Genomic DNA, 15544 nt, shown 5'->3' with positions numbered 1-15544 from the left:
TGTAATGATATTTATAGACCTATTAAGTATATTGCATAGGTACTTAATATGCAAGACACCAATCCATGTTTTATTTGCATAATCACAATCCGTATATACTGTTGAGCAAGTGGTGTATGTGGAGTTAGATAAAGTTGTGTACTGTATAGAAACCATCTGAATATTGAATCTTTTAATAATATAATGGCCAGTAGACTTATCTGTTCACATGTCTTTGAAACACTTCCAGGAATGGTGATTCTACCACTTCCCTAGGCAGCCTGTTCCAATACCTGACCACCCTTTTGGTGATGAATTTTTTCCTGATATCCAATTTAAACCTCCCCTTTCCTCTGTCCTGTTATTTGTTACCTGGGAGAAAAGACTGACCCCCACCTTGCTACAGCCTCCTTTCAGATAGTTGTAGAGTGTGATAAGGTCCCTCCTGAACCTGCTTTTCTCCAGGCTAAACACCCCCAGCTCCCTCAGACACATCTTGTAAGACTTGTGCACTTTATCTTTTCATTGTATATATGGAATAATACTGGATTTCTGAAAACGTTGTGGAGAACAACTAAAATTTCAGTTGACTCTCTCAGCTGACTCTCTTCTTGAACCTCAAAGAAGCTGTCAAAGAGTTTTCTTTTTTCAAAATGCTTGTCGTCTTCTAGCATATTCCAAAAGAAGACAGTGCATTTTTAGAAACAAATTTTAAAAGTTTTTTGAAATTCAGTCATTGGATATCACCTCACTGGCTTATGGATTTACGTGCTCAGCATGTTCTAGGTACAGCTGGCCTTGAGGCTGTTGTTCTTAGCTGTCACTGTCTTCTTTTTCTGTGAGAGAAGTTCGCTGAAACAGCTGCTGTAATTTTTCTGTGAAATCACTGAGACTTGCATTTGGCTAGAATCAGGTTGAAAACAAACCTCCTCCAAAAAAAAAATCCTAGATCCTACTTAAGTGTTCACTTATTTGGACAAAGATTATTTTGATGAAGTTATACTGGCAACCTAGAAGAACAGGAACTTCTAGCAGTGGGATGTAACAAACAAGTTGTTTTATTTAGGTAATGGTTGAAGTGACAACTGTTGTACAAGGAGATAGTTTATCATTGAATTTTCTCTTGTTTGAAGGATAGGTTTTGTTTTCTACTGTTTCTTTTCAATGATTTTTTCTTCATTAGTAAAGCTTACCATTAACTTTTAGTAGTGATCTGAGAATTTGTATCACATAGAAAGTTTTAAATATTTATAATTCTTTATCTCTTATGGTCTAAGTAATAGGCTATTTCATTGAGCCTTTTAAAAATTATTTTTGACCCTATAAGATTAGATTTATTATTTTTTTTGAAAATTAAGACTTATCTATTTTTTTTCTGTACTTCTGAGAGGGATAAGCTTTGTACTCTATCTATAACCTTGGCTGGGTGCTAGGTGCCAACACTGCTGCTCTCTGTCCCCTTGCTTAATGGAACAGGGAAGGAAATAAGATGAAAAAGCTCATGGGTCAAGATAAATACAGGGAAATCACTTTTCTCCTTTGCTGACCTCAGTGTCTGAAGGGTTTTTTCACATTTAGTTGCTTTTCTTTCCCGTAACTGCCATGCAGAATTTTAACAAGTTCTTAAAATATATTATCACGGAGCCCACTGTCACTGATGGGCTCAGGTTTGGCAAGGATTGACTCCATTTTGGAGCTGTCTGGAAATGGCTCTTTTGACCATGGGGACAACCTCTGGTCTCTTCCCACAGGACCATCCCTTCAGCCTCCCCCTCTACCAAAACCTTGCCACATAAACACAATATAGATGTTCAGTTTCAAGCCCAGACCTTGGATGCCACTCAAGCTTAAAAGCTTGGCTGAATGGCAGTTGGACGTATCAGCTGGACAGTTCAACTGGACTATAATGTATGAGTTTCAGGCTTTGAATTATTTCAAAATGTACTCCAAATGAGACTACATCACCATGTTCTAATCAAGTTTCCACTGCAGTTGATCTGATCTGACAGCTATCCGCCACTGGATGGTGGAGTTTTGTTCCTCAATTCCCTTAGTTACTATTGCTTCCCTTGAGTTAGCTTTGATGCTTGTCACACGCTTTTCAAAAACAATTAGGCTTGTTCTTTGACTTGTTGAGCTTGATTGGTCCCACAAAGCATCTGATGCTTTTATACATTCTCAGATTGAGGAGAGCAAGACTCCTTTCTGCTGTGATGAACTGTTAAAGTTAATTTAGCTATGATATATAACATCACCTCATCTGAAACCTAGAATGGAGTAGGTCTCAAACAATAAGGCGAATGAGCTTGATTACATCTCCTGTGTGCTTTTGAGGAGTTTTAGACTTACTGTCATGGCAGTGTATTTAAAAATATGATGGGGATAAAGGTGACACCATATTTTCCTGGGAGTATTAGAAAAAGTTACTTCAGTGAGTTTTGTTACTTCACAGCTTTCTCGTTATCAGTTTTTACTACAACTGCAAGTTTGTAGCACTGTTCAGTTGTTGGATATAGGTAGGTGATGACAGAAAGTGAGTTGGATTTTGTGTCTTGTAGAAGTACATTGCCTATCATACCTGTTGAATGAAATCTGATTATGTTCATTCTACTCGTGTTTTCCCCATTTCAAAAAATAAAATGTATTGTACCGGATGTATTCTTTACAAAAAATTATTTAAAAGTCAATATTAACTTTTTGTTTGGTAAAAGATTGGTGAAGATAAAGCAAAGTCTGTAACTTTGGTTGTTGACGTGAACTATGGACTGAAGAATACAAAATATGTTGACATTTTTTTGGGGGGTTGGGTGGACGAATATATTTCAAGTTCTGGTTCTCCTTCAGTGTAGAATGACCTTGGCTTGGGGACCAGTAAGTTTTAATCATGGCTGTCATGGAACACAATGCTAACCCACTTCTTCTTGTGGATTCTGGCTGATGCTTATTTTTGATGTTTTAGTTCCGAGAAGTTCAAAGTGTACAGAGATCCTAGGATAGGAGGTCCGTACTAAGAAAATGCCTGACTGGGAATTCACAGTTCAGGACAGTGATGACTGTTAGAAGAGATTCATACCTTAAGATAAATAAAGAAAAATATCAAGGCAATGGCAAAGAAATTTGTTTCCTTTGTTACATTCTTCATTTGTAGCTACCCTGGTACCATCTTTTTCTCTAATCCTACTTGTCCCAACACATTATCTTATTTTTTTTCACCGTTTTTTATATTAATTGCTTTTATGTAAGTAAAGCTTTCTGTTCAGCTTCCTTCTCTACAACAGTGGAACTTTGCATAATTTAGAATGGATTAGGTGGCAATCTGCATTCGCAGCAGTTGAAAGGGATTGAGAAACCAAGTAACTGAGTTCTTTTCTTAGCTGGAATTGAGGAGGAAGATAACCTTGCTTATCTGCAGTCTTTTGCTTGAAAACTTGGCTTTAATGGCATAAAGACTTATTTTGTCTGCTCTTTTTCTGTCCCTGCTTTCATTCGCTATCAGCTGCTTGTCTGGCAGTATTGGTAAATTAAAATTAGTGATGTGTAACACTTCAACAGCACTGCTGTTTAGGCTTTTGGGAAAATTGTGTTTTCCAAACGAGTAAATAGATCACAAAGTCCACTTCAAATGTCTCTTCTCAGAGAGTTTAAAAATGCAATCTGGCTAGGATTTATTATTATCAAGTGGTGGAAACAGATCATACGATATGGTAAGATTATTTGTTGCATCTCATGTGAAGATCAAATACATTCAGGAATGAGGACTTTTAGCTTTTTTCGGTTGTATTCTTCTTGAAATTTTATTGTGTCATAGGACGATCTACCTGGATATCAAAACCATTGCTGTTTGCCACACTATAAATTACTGAAACCAATGAAAATCTTTTGTCTGGTTTTGGTTTTTTTTCATTTGTATGGGCTTTGTCAGTATATTTCTAGTTGGATTTTGTTTGTCAAAGTGGGATGGATAAGGTAAACATGAACTAGCTAAACAACATTCTCTTCTTAATTTCTTTCCGCAGTTTTAAAACCGTGAAATCATGGCTCATTCAAAGACGAGAGCCAATGATGGAAAAATCACATATCCTCCAGGAGTCAAAGAAATCTCTGATAAAATATCTAAAGAAGAGATGGTGAGAAGGCTAAAGGTTAGTAAGCAAGTAATTGTTTACAGATTAAAGTTTCTCGTAAATGGTGTTCCATGATCCTACTATGTCTTATATCTGAAAGGCTTTTGTTTTTTTTTCCTTTGGGCTTTCATTTTTCTATGCTTGGAAGGAGGAACTTGTTGGCTGTTGTGCCTTTTTTCCTACCACTTTCCTGAACTGGCTTGTCCAAAGATGTTTAAATGAATTAAAAAATCACTAATAGAAATGAGCTATATTAACTTCAAATACTACTTAAACTTTATCTCACCTCCTATAGTAAGTCAGTACTTCTATTGTTTTTCCAGTATTTTCTTCTCTAAAAGAGAGTCATAATTTTGGAAATAATTTGGATGCCTCAGAATACTTTCCTTTTATGCCTTTGTACCCTTTGGGTTGATTATAAAGTTCTTTACTCTCATTATTTTAGCCTGTATTGTGGTGAAGGTAGTCTTTGATACTATATATTTCTGTCTTGAATTTCTTGACCACTTTATTTGGCCTAACTCTGCAGGAAGGTTGGACGTATTTGGGGGCTAATCATGTTACTACAGTTCTTTATGTATCCATGTAATCTCACAAAAAGGCAGGCCTGTATTGTGCAGAAGGAATGCCTGCAACTTGGGCTTGCCCTGTGAAACAGGAGGGAACAGATGTAGGAGAGGGAACTTTAAGTATTCTAACAGATGGAAGAGCTTAATTTGGAGTTTGTTTTCTTAAGAAGTAGTTTTAAGTCAGTTGGAACTACTGATAAATGAACAAAACCCAATAAAATCCCAAAACACAAAGATTGCTTCTCCTCTCCCCCTGTAATCTGTCTATGCTTTAGGATTTGAGCTGATAGACTTTAGTCAGTGTACTGCATCCTATGATGTTGAATAAAAGACAACATTTATAAATTTACATATGAACGATTCCTAACAGAAGATGTTCCTTGTTAGCAGTTGCATATTTGTTTCAGCTTGTGGAAATGCTGCACACAGTTCTTCCTAATACTTTTACCCTATAGTTTAATTTCGTTTTTGGCCTTGAATGTCTAGTCTCTTCTTTCTGGTATCTTGATTTGTCTCACAGGAGGAGTGTACTTTGTAGGATGTCTTGTATTTCTTTTCAGTTGTTTATTCTGCTTGTGAATTCATCAGTGCACAGGCAGGCAGGAAACTGCACAGTGTTTCTTTTATAAAGGATTAGATGAGGCAGGCTACACCACAGATGTATAGATCTAAATATAAACACAGTTGCAGGTGCTAAAGAACACTTGTTGATAAATAAGTGAACTGTTAGCTTCTTGATTTCTCTGACTGCCACATTTATATAAGTATTAGGGAAGAAGCACTTTTCTGTGGATTTTGTTTTAATTTACACAAGCAGAAATGCTGCTGTTTTTTGATGACAGTATATTTATATAAATACGAATTACTGGGAAATCACGGAATGAAATGGAAAATATGCACAGTGAATTTCTATACTAGCGTAAGTTACCTCAGAAATTTTATGCATTTCTTATTGACACCTTCTCCAGTTTATAATAGGTTTGGAAAGGAGATAGAAACTAAATGGTTAGTCATGAACTAGCACTGGAGGCAGACAGAAGGTGATAAACACTTGGAAATGATGAATAGTGTGAGAAAAGCATTCTTCCACATTTTTTTTTAATACACAAGAACCAAGTCATCATCTAATGAAACATTAATTTTAGACCAGCAGTCTAAAAGTTTTCTAAAACTTTTCCTTAAGTTTTATATAAGTAAATTCCAAAGCTTATTTACTGTAGAATGATGTAGTAAAAATTGAATGGGTTTTAGAAATATGGGCCACATCTGGAAGATGAAGCTCCAAGAGTATTCATCATGGTGGTCTGGATGTGATTTCAGGCTCAGGAATCCTCTTGCTTTGCAGGAAGCTGGAAAGCTATGCTAGGATGACTAGCTTGTTTTCCTATGTTTCCCTTTAAACACTGTAACAGATTGCTCTGGAGATAAGATTACTGATCTTTGTGCTGATGAATATGGATGTTCATGTTTGGAAAGAAAGACTGGAGGTTCATTTCTAGAATAGACAAAACCCTTACATGTTGCAAGAACGGTTTGACACCTGAATATTTATTCATTACTTTGTTAACTGCATAAATCTAATTACTTTTCATAGAAATGAAAACAATTCTGATTTGTAAATTAATAGTGTGTAAGGGCACCAGTGCACTTCAAATGATTCATCTTGTGTCTGGCGGAGACTTCTTGTAATGGAAGTTCTATGTCTGCATAAGCTACGTATCTTCTGTACCTTTTAGTAAAGGATTCTCATATGCTTGAAAACTCTACAGCTTCTGTGATCCTAATTATGCAGAAGTTCTTTTTTTTTTCAAGTTGGATTTGTTGCTCCCTGACCAATTATAGTAAATTTTTTTGGAGGGAAGAAAAACCCCCAACCAAACAACAAACTATAGCAAAGTAAAATATTTTCAAATGTTTTAGGATTCTGGGGGCTTGGGTGCATTTTTTTAAAGAACTTCATTGAGGTAATTTTTCTTGGAAAAATATCTCTTCCTGCACTGGTGAAATAGATGGGAGTTTTGACTTTAATTTCGGGATTGTGTAATGTAATCTTTATTGTCATTTAGTTAATTTTAACCAGAGTTGAATTCCTCAAAATAGCTCTGCCTCTGTGATTCAAGTAAGGAATTGGAGAGAAGTGTAATTACTTTGTTTTTTCAATAAATTTTTCCCCTTCAGACAGTTTTTTAAATAAAAGAATTCTCACTTACTAGCAGTTCGTAATTATAGCTTTTCATGCTTTTATTTAACATGTTAAATATTTGGTGCCCCAGAATCTTTTTTCTCTTCTTCCATAACTTCATCTACTGGATCCTAATAGTACGAGTGGGCATTTCAGTCCTGTTGGACAATATCCATGCTACTGGGCTGCCTGGATTTATATATACTTTTGCTGAAAGTGTGCACTCTGCTTCTGGACAGCACAGAGGGATAGATTTCTCCTTAAAGCAGTAATAGAAAACCTGAAATTGAAAGAGAGGAGAAGGAAAAAAAAATCATAACTCTGAATAGTTTAGGGAGAAACAAATATTTTGAGTAAAGTTTTGCTGTTTTCTGAATTTTTAAGTGAATAACTGTAACAGTAAATACTGTTGTATTTTTTTTAATTGTCCAACTTGCTTATATGGTTTTCAAAAAGATTTGGGAAGTCTACAGCTCGGCTTTCAGTAGCTCTACCGAGACTGTGTGTGGTTGGGGCAGTTGATAGAGGACTTGACTGGGTCTTTCCCATCCCCTGAAAAATAAGACACTGGTTACTCAGGTGAGTACTACTGCATTGCTGATAATGCTTCTGATAGAAGTTGCACAAAACTAGAAAAGGAACTTTTAGTAAGGACCCTGTTACACAGAGTATTTCATTTTATGTACCAGTGTGTATCTGTCTTATTTAGATGGTTGTGAAAACTTTCATGGATATGGACCAGGACTCTGAAGAAGAAAAGGAGCTCTACCTAAATCTTGCATTACATCTGGCTTCAGATTTTTTCCTCAAGCACCCCGATAAGGATGTACGTTTGTTGGTAGCATGCTGTCTTGCTGATATTTTCAGAATTTATGCCCCTGAAGCTCCATACACTTCACCGGATAAACTAAAGGTAAATTAATCTCTTTTTCCACACCAGGTTTTTAAGCTGAATGATTAATATAATTGATTATAACTTTTTTTCCCCCCTCCCTTTATTTCTGGTTAAACCTAAGCAATTCAAAGTTTTCACTTGATTTCGGGATATGATTGTTTGGTCAAGTCAATTGTTCATGAGATAAAGGGTTATACAGTGCATCTTCCAATAACTTGTAGAGTTTTGGATTTGTATTGAAAATAAATATTTTATTGAACTGTCATTGGGATTTGCAGATAGTGGTCTGTTACTTTAGAAATACTGATATATCTATACCTTTTATCACAATCTCTTGCAAGATAGCTAATGCTTCAACTGTGAAAATACCCCTAGGTTTCCAAGTAAACTACCAAGATATGAGTACTTCTATTTTTGTAGATAAAGGGTCTATTGAAAGAAAGACAAAGTACTTTTGTACAGAGGATAACGATTTCTGATGTGACTTGGAAAATTCTCCAATTACAAATATCACTGATCCCACTAGATGGAGATGGCTGATAGAAAAATACCAGGTTTGAAAAGGCAGGACAGATCTTCCCCATTTGTTTCAGAAAACAGAAATTTTAGATTCTTTTGTGGTTTTTTTATTTTTTTTGAGTAATCTAACTTTGTTTCCAACTCTCAAAAGCAAACTCTTTCCCATGCACAGTCAGATTCTAGAGTGATGAAGTGAGTTTTAGAGAAAATCTATTAAAAAACAGGTGAAAATAACGCTGAAAAAATGTGTCTTTTTTGGTCTCCGATTTAAGAGTGCGTGTGGGCTTTTCTGTTTGGTTTTTTTTTTTTTGGTCTTTGTTCATTCCACAACAGGATAAAAAAAACATGGTTGTGGTGGAAGGTATATCTATTATCACTTAAGAGGAAATCACTCAATTTCTCATCTAGTGGTTGCACCAGCAGTGCTTCCTAAGTAGGGCAAACAGTTCAGTTTCAACTGTAGTACCTCTTCTGTTAACAGACGTACTGGAGACATACCCTGGGATTTTTGTTAGCTCTGTTTTCAATTCTAAATTAGCGTGTAATCAGAGGTACCACATCTCCTTACCTTACTTATTGATTACACCATCTTCAACTTGAGTCAAATGTTAGCTTTCTCTGCTGTGCTGTATTTATGTCTGGTTTTCAGGCATCCTGATTTCTACTTCAGTTTTGAGTATGTTATCATTTGCTTGTTAGGCTTAGAGTTCTTGTTTCTCTCTTTCTGAGTTGGACTAAGTTCCTTGTTAGAGTATAAGCGTACTACAACTCTGAATGGACTAGGAACTTCCACTGCCAGCATTGAGTTCTGTAATCTGTGCAGATTTCAGAATTCAGTTTCTTGATGCTGTTTTCTAAACACGTTGTGAGAAATAAAGAAAAGCCAAACAATAGGAACTTTTGCCTAGGGCTGTTGAGGTAGGTTTTTTGCAAACCCGTTTCCTCTGAACACAGCTTTTGTGGTTGCAGGACAAGCTCTGGTAGAAATGTCGAAGAGTTCCCTCCACTTTATGACAGAGGTAAGAGGAAGAATGCTTCCTCTTGGGTTATATCTTGGTACTGTTTTTACCCAGTATTTAATATCATATCCATACTGCACCTTTGAGTCTTTTTTTCGTATGTTTAGCACCAAAGTTAAAAATGGCAAAGGGGAGTGCTGAAAAGGATTAAATTCTTGAGAGGAGAAAACTTAAGGTTTAAGTTTTTGCCCTTACTTCAGACTCCTTGGATCACTTTGTAGCTTACATGTCATGCAAGTGAGATTCTGAGGAAAGGGATCATAATTTCAGGTTTCTCTCTTTTATGTATATCATCAGTGTAAATCTTACATTCCTTCTGAACATTGAAAGAGCTTTGATAACAGGGACAGGAAATGGCCTGAGTAGGCTAAAAACAGAACTGGAGCAGGATTCTGGGATCTGGAAACTTCTAACTTTGAGTCCTCAGTCTGTGGAAAGCTAAAAGATTAGCCCAAATCTAATCTTTTGGTGGGAAGATAATCTAACCACTGATATGTGTCCATTGAAAATGACTTGAACAAAAGGACTGTGCCAGACTGCTGAAATGGAGATGTTTAAGGGTGTATATGGTAGCAGAACTTCAACACTCTGAATGTATTCTCTGGTGAGAACCATGACTGATGCTTACTGAAGCCCTTATGTGGTTAATGGCCATCAAGACAGCAATCCACGAAAAACATAAAATGTTCTCTCTAAAGTTGAAGTATAAGCACTTTTGGTTTAAGAGTCTGAATTCTAATGTAGACTTGCTTTACGGAGTCTGATGTGAAAACTTATCATTGTGAAAGTGTTGCAACTTCTTAGCTGCAGCCAAAGTTTATTTTAACCTGTCTTTTGAATTTATAAATGCATTTCAAATAGTATATTATGTATGCTTAAAAAAGGGAAAAATGCTGGATCATAATAAGTGAGATATTAAAAATTTAGTGAGTACTTCTGAGTTTGCCTTGCTTTCTTTAAAACAAAATTGGAAAAAATAGTTTAGAAATAAATGATTACTTTTTCAAATGATACTGTTATTTGAAGTGTTCAAATGTTGGACTTATTGTACATGTATGCGATTCATTACTGTATGTGGTCTATATACAATGCAGTTCTGAGAACTTTACAAAAATCTGGAAAATGAGTAGGGTCTGGGAATCACATTTAGTAGATAAGTGTTCCATACTGAGCTGCAGGATAAAAAGTAAAGATATTTTGTTAAATGAACTGATTGAGATAAAGAACCATCCAGTGTGCTAGTTTTCCAGAAGACAGCACTCATTTTGGGTTGGCACTGATGGCTTGCTATTTGTTAAGTCACTAGTTTTTAAGGGAAGGATTCTTCAGATGGGCTTTTGCCTGTGGCCTGTGAGTTTGTGAGTGGTTGGAGACCATTAGATGTGTCCTTTGAACTGTGTCATTTGGTTTAATTTCAGCTAAAGAGTCTAGATCGTGTACTCTGTAAGTCATCTGAAGTGTGAACCAAACAGTGACCCTTCTGATCATCCTTTACACTTCAAAATCACAATCTTGATTCAAATTAAAACGTTAATGTAGCTGTTGAACCATGTGCTTGCTGTGCTTTTTTACCAAGAGGTGATGATGTCAGATGTCATCTAATTCTTGTTTTTACCTAGAACCACAGTAAGTGCTCACCTTAATGATTAAGGCTGGATTTTGTAGTTGTAGTGTTAGAAAGAAAGGAACCCCATTCTTATCTTTTGTGTATCTCATTTTTCTTGAGGGACTGAGGTGAACTGGTCCTTTTGAAAATGTTATAGAAAAGCTTTATCGACTATTTCTAGGATAGTTTTTTCAGGGTTAACAATAAGGCTTTCATGTGTCTATTTTGGCAACTTTATACCTTTTGGAACTTGTTTGATTTACACCTAGATTCTTAGATGAAATATTATAGATACAGTTGAGGCTGTGAACAGTGTTTCTGATGTATGTATTTTTAAATATTTTGATTTAATATAGTAATTGTGAATTTCCAGCTGTTAATAATCTGAATGTAAAGAAGTATTTTAAAAAGACACCTTCCTGTGTGTTTCCATTCTGTTTGTAATCGATTATTTGTTCCTTATCAACTGCTTCAATTTACTTTGTGTGAGACTTTTTCTGAAGGAGTCTTCTGGTGCTGAAAGGTGATAGAGGAAACCAGAGGAACTTTGCTTATTAGTTTTTGCAAGAGATGTGATCTGTGTCAACATCGTGATGACTGACAAATGCACAAACAATACAGTGTGAACATATAATAATACTTTTAGGAAAGCTGTAATTACCTACTGCTTTTTCCCCCCTTCTTTTGAAACCTGTTGCTGTATGAAGTAAAAATGTAAAATTCCTTGTCCTGCTGAATAATAAGTTCTTGACTCCGCAGCATGTCAGCCAGTTGCAGCTCTGTTTGTCGAGCTGGGTGCTTTTCTTTGGAAAAGGAAAACTTTTGCTTCCTTACTAAAAGATTACTTTTTAAACCCTTTAAAGAAACATGAAGTATTTTAAAATTACTCCTTGACATTTTCCATGGTGTTTTTGCAGATGATCTTCTTTTGGACAATGAAATGATGTGTCCGTCATTGCTGTGTATTTTGTAGTGATAAATAATACTAGTAAGTTAAAAAAAAATTATTTTAATTTTGCAAGTTTAATTGCAGTTGACTAAATAACTATCTTTTTTTCTTTTCAGGATATATTTATGTTTATAACAAGGCAACTTAAAGGTTTAGAAGATACAAAAAGCCCCCAGTTTAATCGATATTTTTATTTGCTTGAGGTGAGCTTCATAACTTATTTCATAATAACTGTTAGATGTAATTTTTCAATATATTATTTGTATTAACTACTCCTTTAATTTTTTTTCCTTTTCCAACACAGAACATTGCTTGGGTCAAGTCTTATAACATATGTTTTGAATTAGAAGACAGCAATGAGATTTTTACACAGTTGTACAGAACGCTGTTTTCAGTAATAAAGTAAGTATTGTCACCCCCAATTACAATATATTGTTTCATGATTGAGGTCAGTTGCTTCTAAGATAGTTGTGTGGTGTGACTTTTAGCATTAATGAGCTTAGTTTTGTAATTCTGTTTAATTAAACGTAGCAATATAAATACAATAAGATGTCAGTTTTGCTTGGCATAATTAAAAAAAACACACTGCAAATAATCTTTTTCCCCCAAGACACTTTAATTTTATTCTATTCTTGAAATTGAATAGTGTGATATGTCATTCTAAGGAATTTAGAGGATTGTTCTGTAAAAACATGAGTGAGAAAGTAGTGGACACTGAAACATACTGCTAGAGATAGTCCGGTCTGTGCCCCTTGCTCAAACCGGATTAGCTCTAGGGGATTGCCCAGAACTGTAGCCAGCTGGGTTTTGGGCATCTCCAAGGATGGAGAGTCCATGCCCCTCTCTGGGTAACCTTGTAGTACTCAATCACCCTTACATTTAAAAAGTTTCCTGTGTTTAAACAGTATGTTCTGTATTTATCTTGGTGTCCATTGGCTCTTGTTCTGTCATTGGTCACCAGAGTGTGTGGTGTCAAGACAGTCTTGCCCTTTCTGCCTAACATCAGGTATTTAAACATAATGATGAGTTCCTCCCTAAGTCATCTCTTCCCAAGGCTAAAATAGATGTCAACTCTCTCAGTGCCTCCTTGCATGAGAGCTACTCCGCTGCCTTAATCATCTTTATGACCGTTTCCTTGACTGCCTCCAGGATGCTTCCCTCTTGTGCTGGGAAGCCCAGATCTGGGCTCAGCACTCCAGCTGAGTAGAGGGGAGGGATGTCCTAATACACTCTTTTCATGGTGGGGACAGATACAGTCCTCTTACTCTTACTATAGTAGTAAATGAGGAGAGCATGAAATTAAAGAACATTTTGGAAACTGGTATATACAACTGAGGAACTAAAGTATTTTGACTTCTAAGAAAACTTGTGATTTGCTTATTCTGTTCCTTGTTTGAAATCACCACAGGGAGTGCTCTGAGTGGAACTTGTACTTTATATAGATAGTGCACTAAGAATTCTTGTTTTTAATTTCAGCAATGGTCATAACCAAAAAGTACACATGCACATGGTTGATCTAATGAGCTCTATCATTTGTGAGGGAGACACTGTGTCACAGGAACTTTTGGATACAGTGTTAGTTAATCTAGTGCCGGCACATAAGGTAAGACTTAAATAGTGGCTTAAATTTTGGTGTTGTTTTTTTGTTTGTTTATTTGGTGTTGTTTTTTTTTTGTTTGGTTTGGGTGTTTTTGTTTTTGTTTTTTTGTAATTGTGATTTATTGGATGTATATATTCGGATATGTAGATCTCATTGAGAGAATAGCTGTAGCAAATGTCTTCCTAATGTTTAGATTTCTTTTAGCAGGCTATTTTTAATAGCCAGAAAATTCAGTAGAATTTCATTGCTCTGACATGCTGTAAGCAAAGTATCAGTGGTCATAGTAATCTAAAAGGTTTAATGTCATATGAATTTAAACACAGGTTTCTTATATACTGTCATACCAGTAGAACTGGATATAAAAGTTACATATATCCTTTGGAAAGCTGTAATTCATGTAGTGCTGTATCAACAGCTCAAACTAATGTGGGAGGGAAAAAGTTGTCACAACTGCTGGTTTGTAATTGGCTCTTGCATTTCAGAAATGTTGACTTGGCATTACTGAAAGCACACTGATTAGTTTCTGATGCAACCATTCTGATGCAGAATTAACTATGGGCAGAAATGGTGGTATCTGAAGAGCCCAAGGGATTGCTGTCTTACCTTAATGAGTAGTGTCTTCTCAAAAAAACAAAAACGTCCAATAGATGAACTAAAGGAAGAACTTCAGAACTGTGCTTGTGTTGTGATATTTAGATGTTTAAAAATCATGGAAGTCTGACTTCCTAGTTCAGAAAACTATCTGTGTCCTACGAACCCTTTTAGGCTACAGTGTAGAAGATGACTTACAAGATGACTTATACATATGTTCTGTACGACAAAAAAAGATTCTGGAGAATTATCTAGGAAATGTGTATTTAGCTGCATTTGGACAGTTCTAACAGCTTGCCTTTTTTTTTTTTTTTTAAGTGTGTTCAGGAAAGTCCTAACTACTGTAGTTTCTGAAAAGTGTAAGGTTAAGAGGATATTAACCGAGCGTTCCTTTGGAATGCCTGCTAGCATGCTTTTACCACAAGTCATCAATTTCAGGAAATAAGTAGCACATAAATTATTTTTCTATTGACAGTGAAAGATTAAATGCTTAGTTTAGATCAGTAATTTTTTTCCCCACTGGAAGTGCTTTAGCTGTGTCCTTCAAGGGGTCTAGTACTTTTGTGCCAGGTCCAGACTGAAATTTGTGTGGCTAATATTCAGATTTGTGAAGTAAAGCTTTGAAATACAAGAAACAAAAGCAAAACTATGCAAAATGCTTCAGTTTGTGTTTTCTCAGTTATTAACAGTCTGTTGTTTCATTGTGTCACCTGTGCTTAACTTGATTTTATTGTATTATTTCTATGATTCATGTTTAATAATTTCATTTTGAGTTGAAGAATTTGCATCCTGTTAGATTGTCTGTAGCATTGAAACAATTCTGTTTCATAGTTTTTAGAATTTGAAGATATTGACTGAATATTTTAATAGGTTAATATATTTGGGGGGTTGCATTTTCTTCTGCTTTTGTTTTAATTAAAGTGTCTCTTTGGATATGATGCTCATTTATAGCTTGCTTTTGAACTGAAATAGTTACATAACTTCATACTGTATCCTGAGTACCTTTTTTTTTTCTTTTTTTCATACTAATGGAAAGAAGTTTCTAGTATTTTTCTGTTTCATCTCAAAATCTTCAAATAGTGTTTATTTAAAATTTTGGTCTTCTAACTACTTTCTGTTCCTACTGATGTCATGTTGGACAAGTGTAATGAATTCAGAGTTGCGAATTTTTCCACTCGTGTCCACTGAGCACAAAACTTACGAAGACCTTAGGGATAAGGTCCACCCTAAAAAAGAACTCTGTCTTAGCTGACCTAGCTGTTCAGCTGTACAGGCTGTGGAAAAGGGAAATCGAATGGTCTATGGCAAGTGTTGGTGTAATGGTCAGTAGGGCATCCCCAGATTTCCCAGGAACCAAAAATACTTTTGATAGAGTAGAAGGAACATAGATCTGTCAGACTGAGAGACTGTTGGAGATAAAACCATTTTGTCTCTAGAAAGTGACACAGGCAAGTGATGTATTTTAATACAACCAGAAGGAAGGTTGTGTATGAGAGGGAATGTGTGGTAGC

The 15544-nt window shown here is 35.6% G+C and overlaps 1 protein-coding gene across 6 annotated transcripts in view; it reads left to right on the top strand.

Moving 5' to 3' along the window:
- PDS5B (PDS5 cohesin associated factor B) overlaps positions 1–15544 on the top strand; it is a 101992-nt gene that overhangs the window by 13968 nt on the left and 72480 nt on the right. For 5 of the 6 annotated variants that reach the window (XM_027651188.1, XM_027651172.1, XM_027651179.1 and 2 more), the window contains exons 2-6: positions 3996–4121; positions 7564–7767; positions 11959–12045; positions 12147–12244; positions 13319–13445. In XM_027651188.1, the coding sequence (XP_027506989.1) occupies positions 4014–4121; positions 7564–7767; positions 11959–12045; positions 12147–12244; positions 13319–13445 (624 nt within the window). In that variant the 5' untranslated portion in view covers positions 3996–4013. Of the gene's footprint in view, positions 1–3995; positions 4122–7563; positions 7768–9237; positions 9288–11958; positions 12046–12146; positions 12245–13318; positions 13446–15544 lie in introns of those variants that run through there. The other variant, XM_027651204.1, reaches the window with a different exon arrangement.

Source organism: Corapipo altera, unplaced genomic scaffold (assembly GCF_003945725.1).
Source record: "Corapipo altera isolate COAL_440 unplaced genomic scaffold, ASM394572v1 0, whole genome shotgun sequence".
Taxonomy (NCBI): domain Eukaryota; kingdom Metazoa; phylum Chordata; class Aves; order Passeriformes; family Pipridae; genus Corapipo; species Corapipo altera.
The sequence above is the reverse complement of the archived record's forward strand: the minus strand, read 5'-3'. Positions and strand labels throughout refer to the sequence as shown.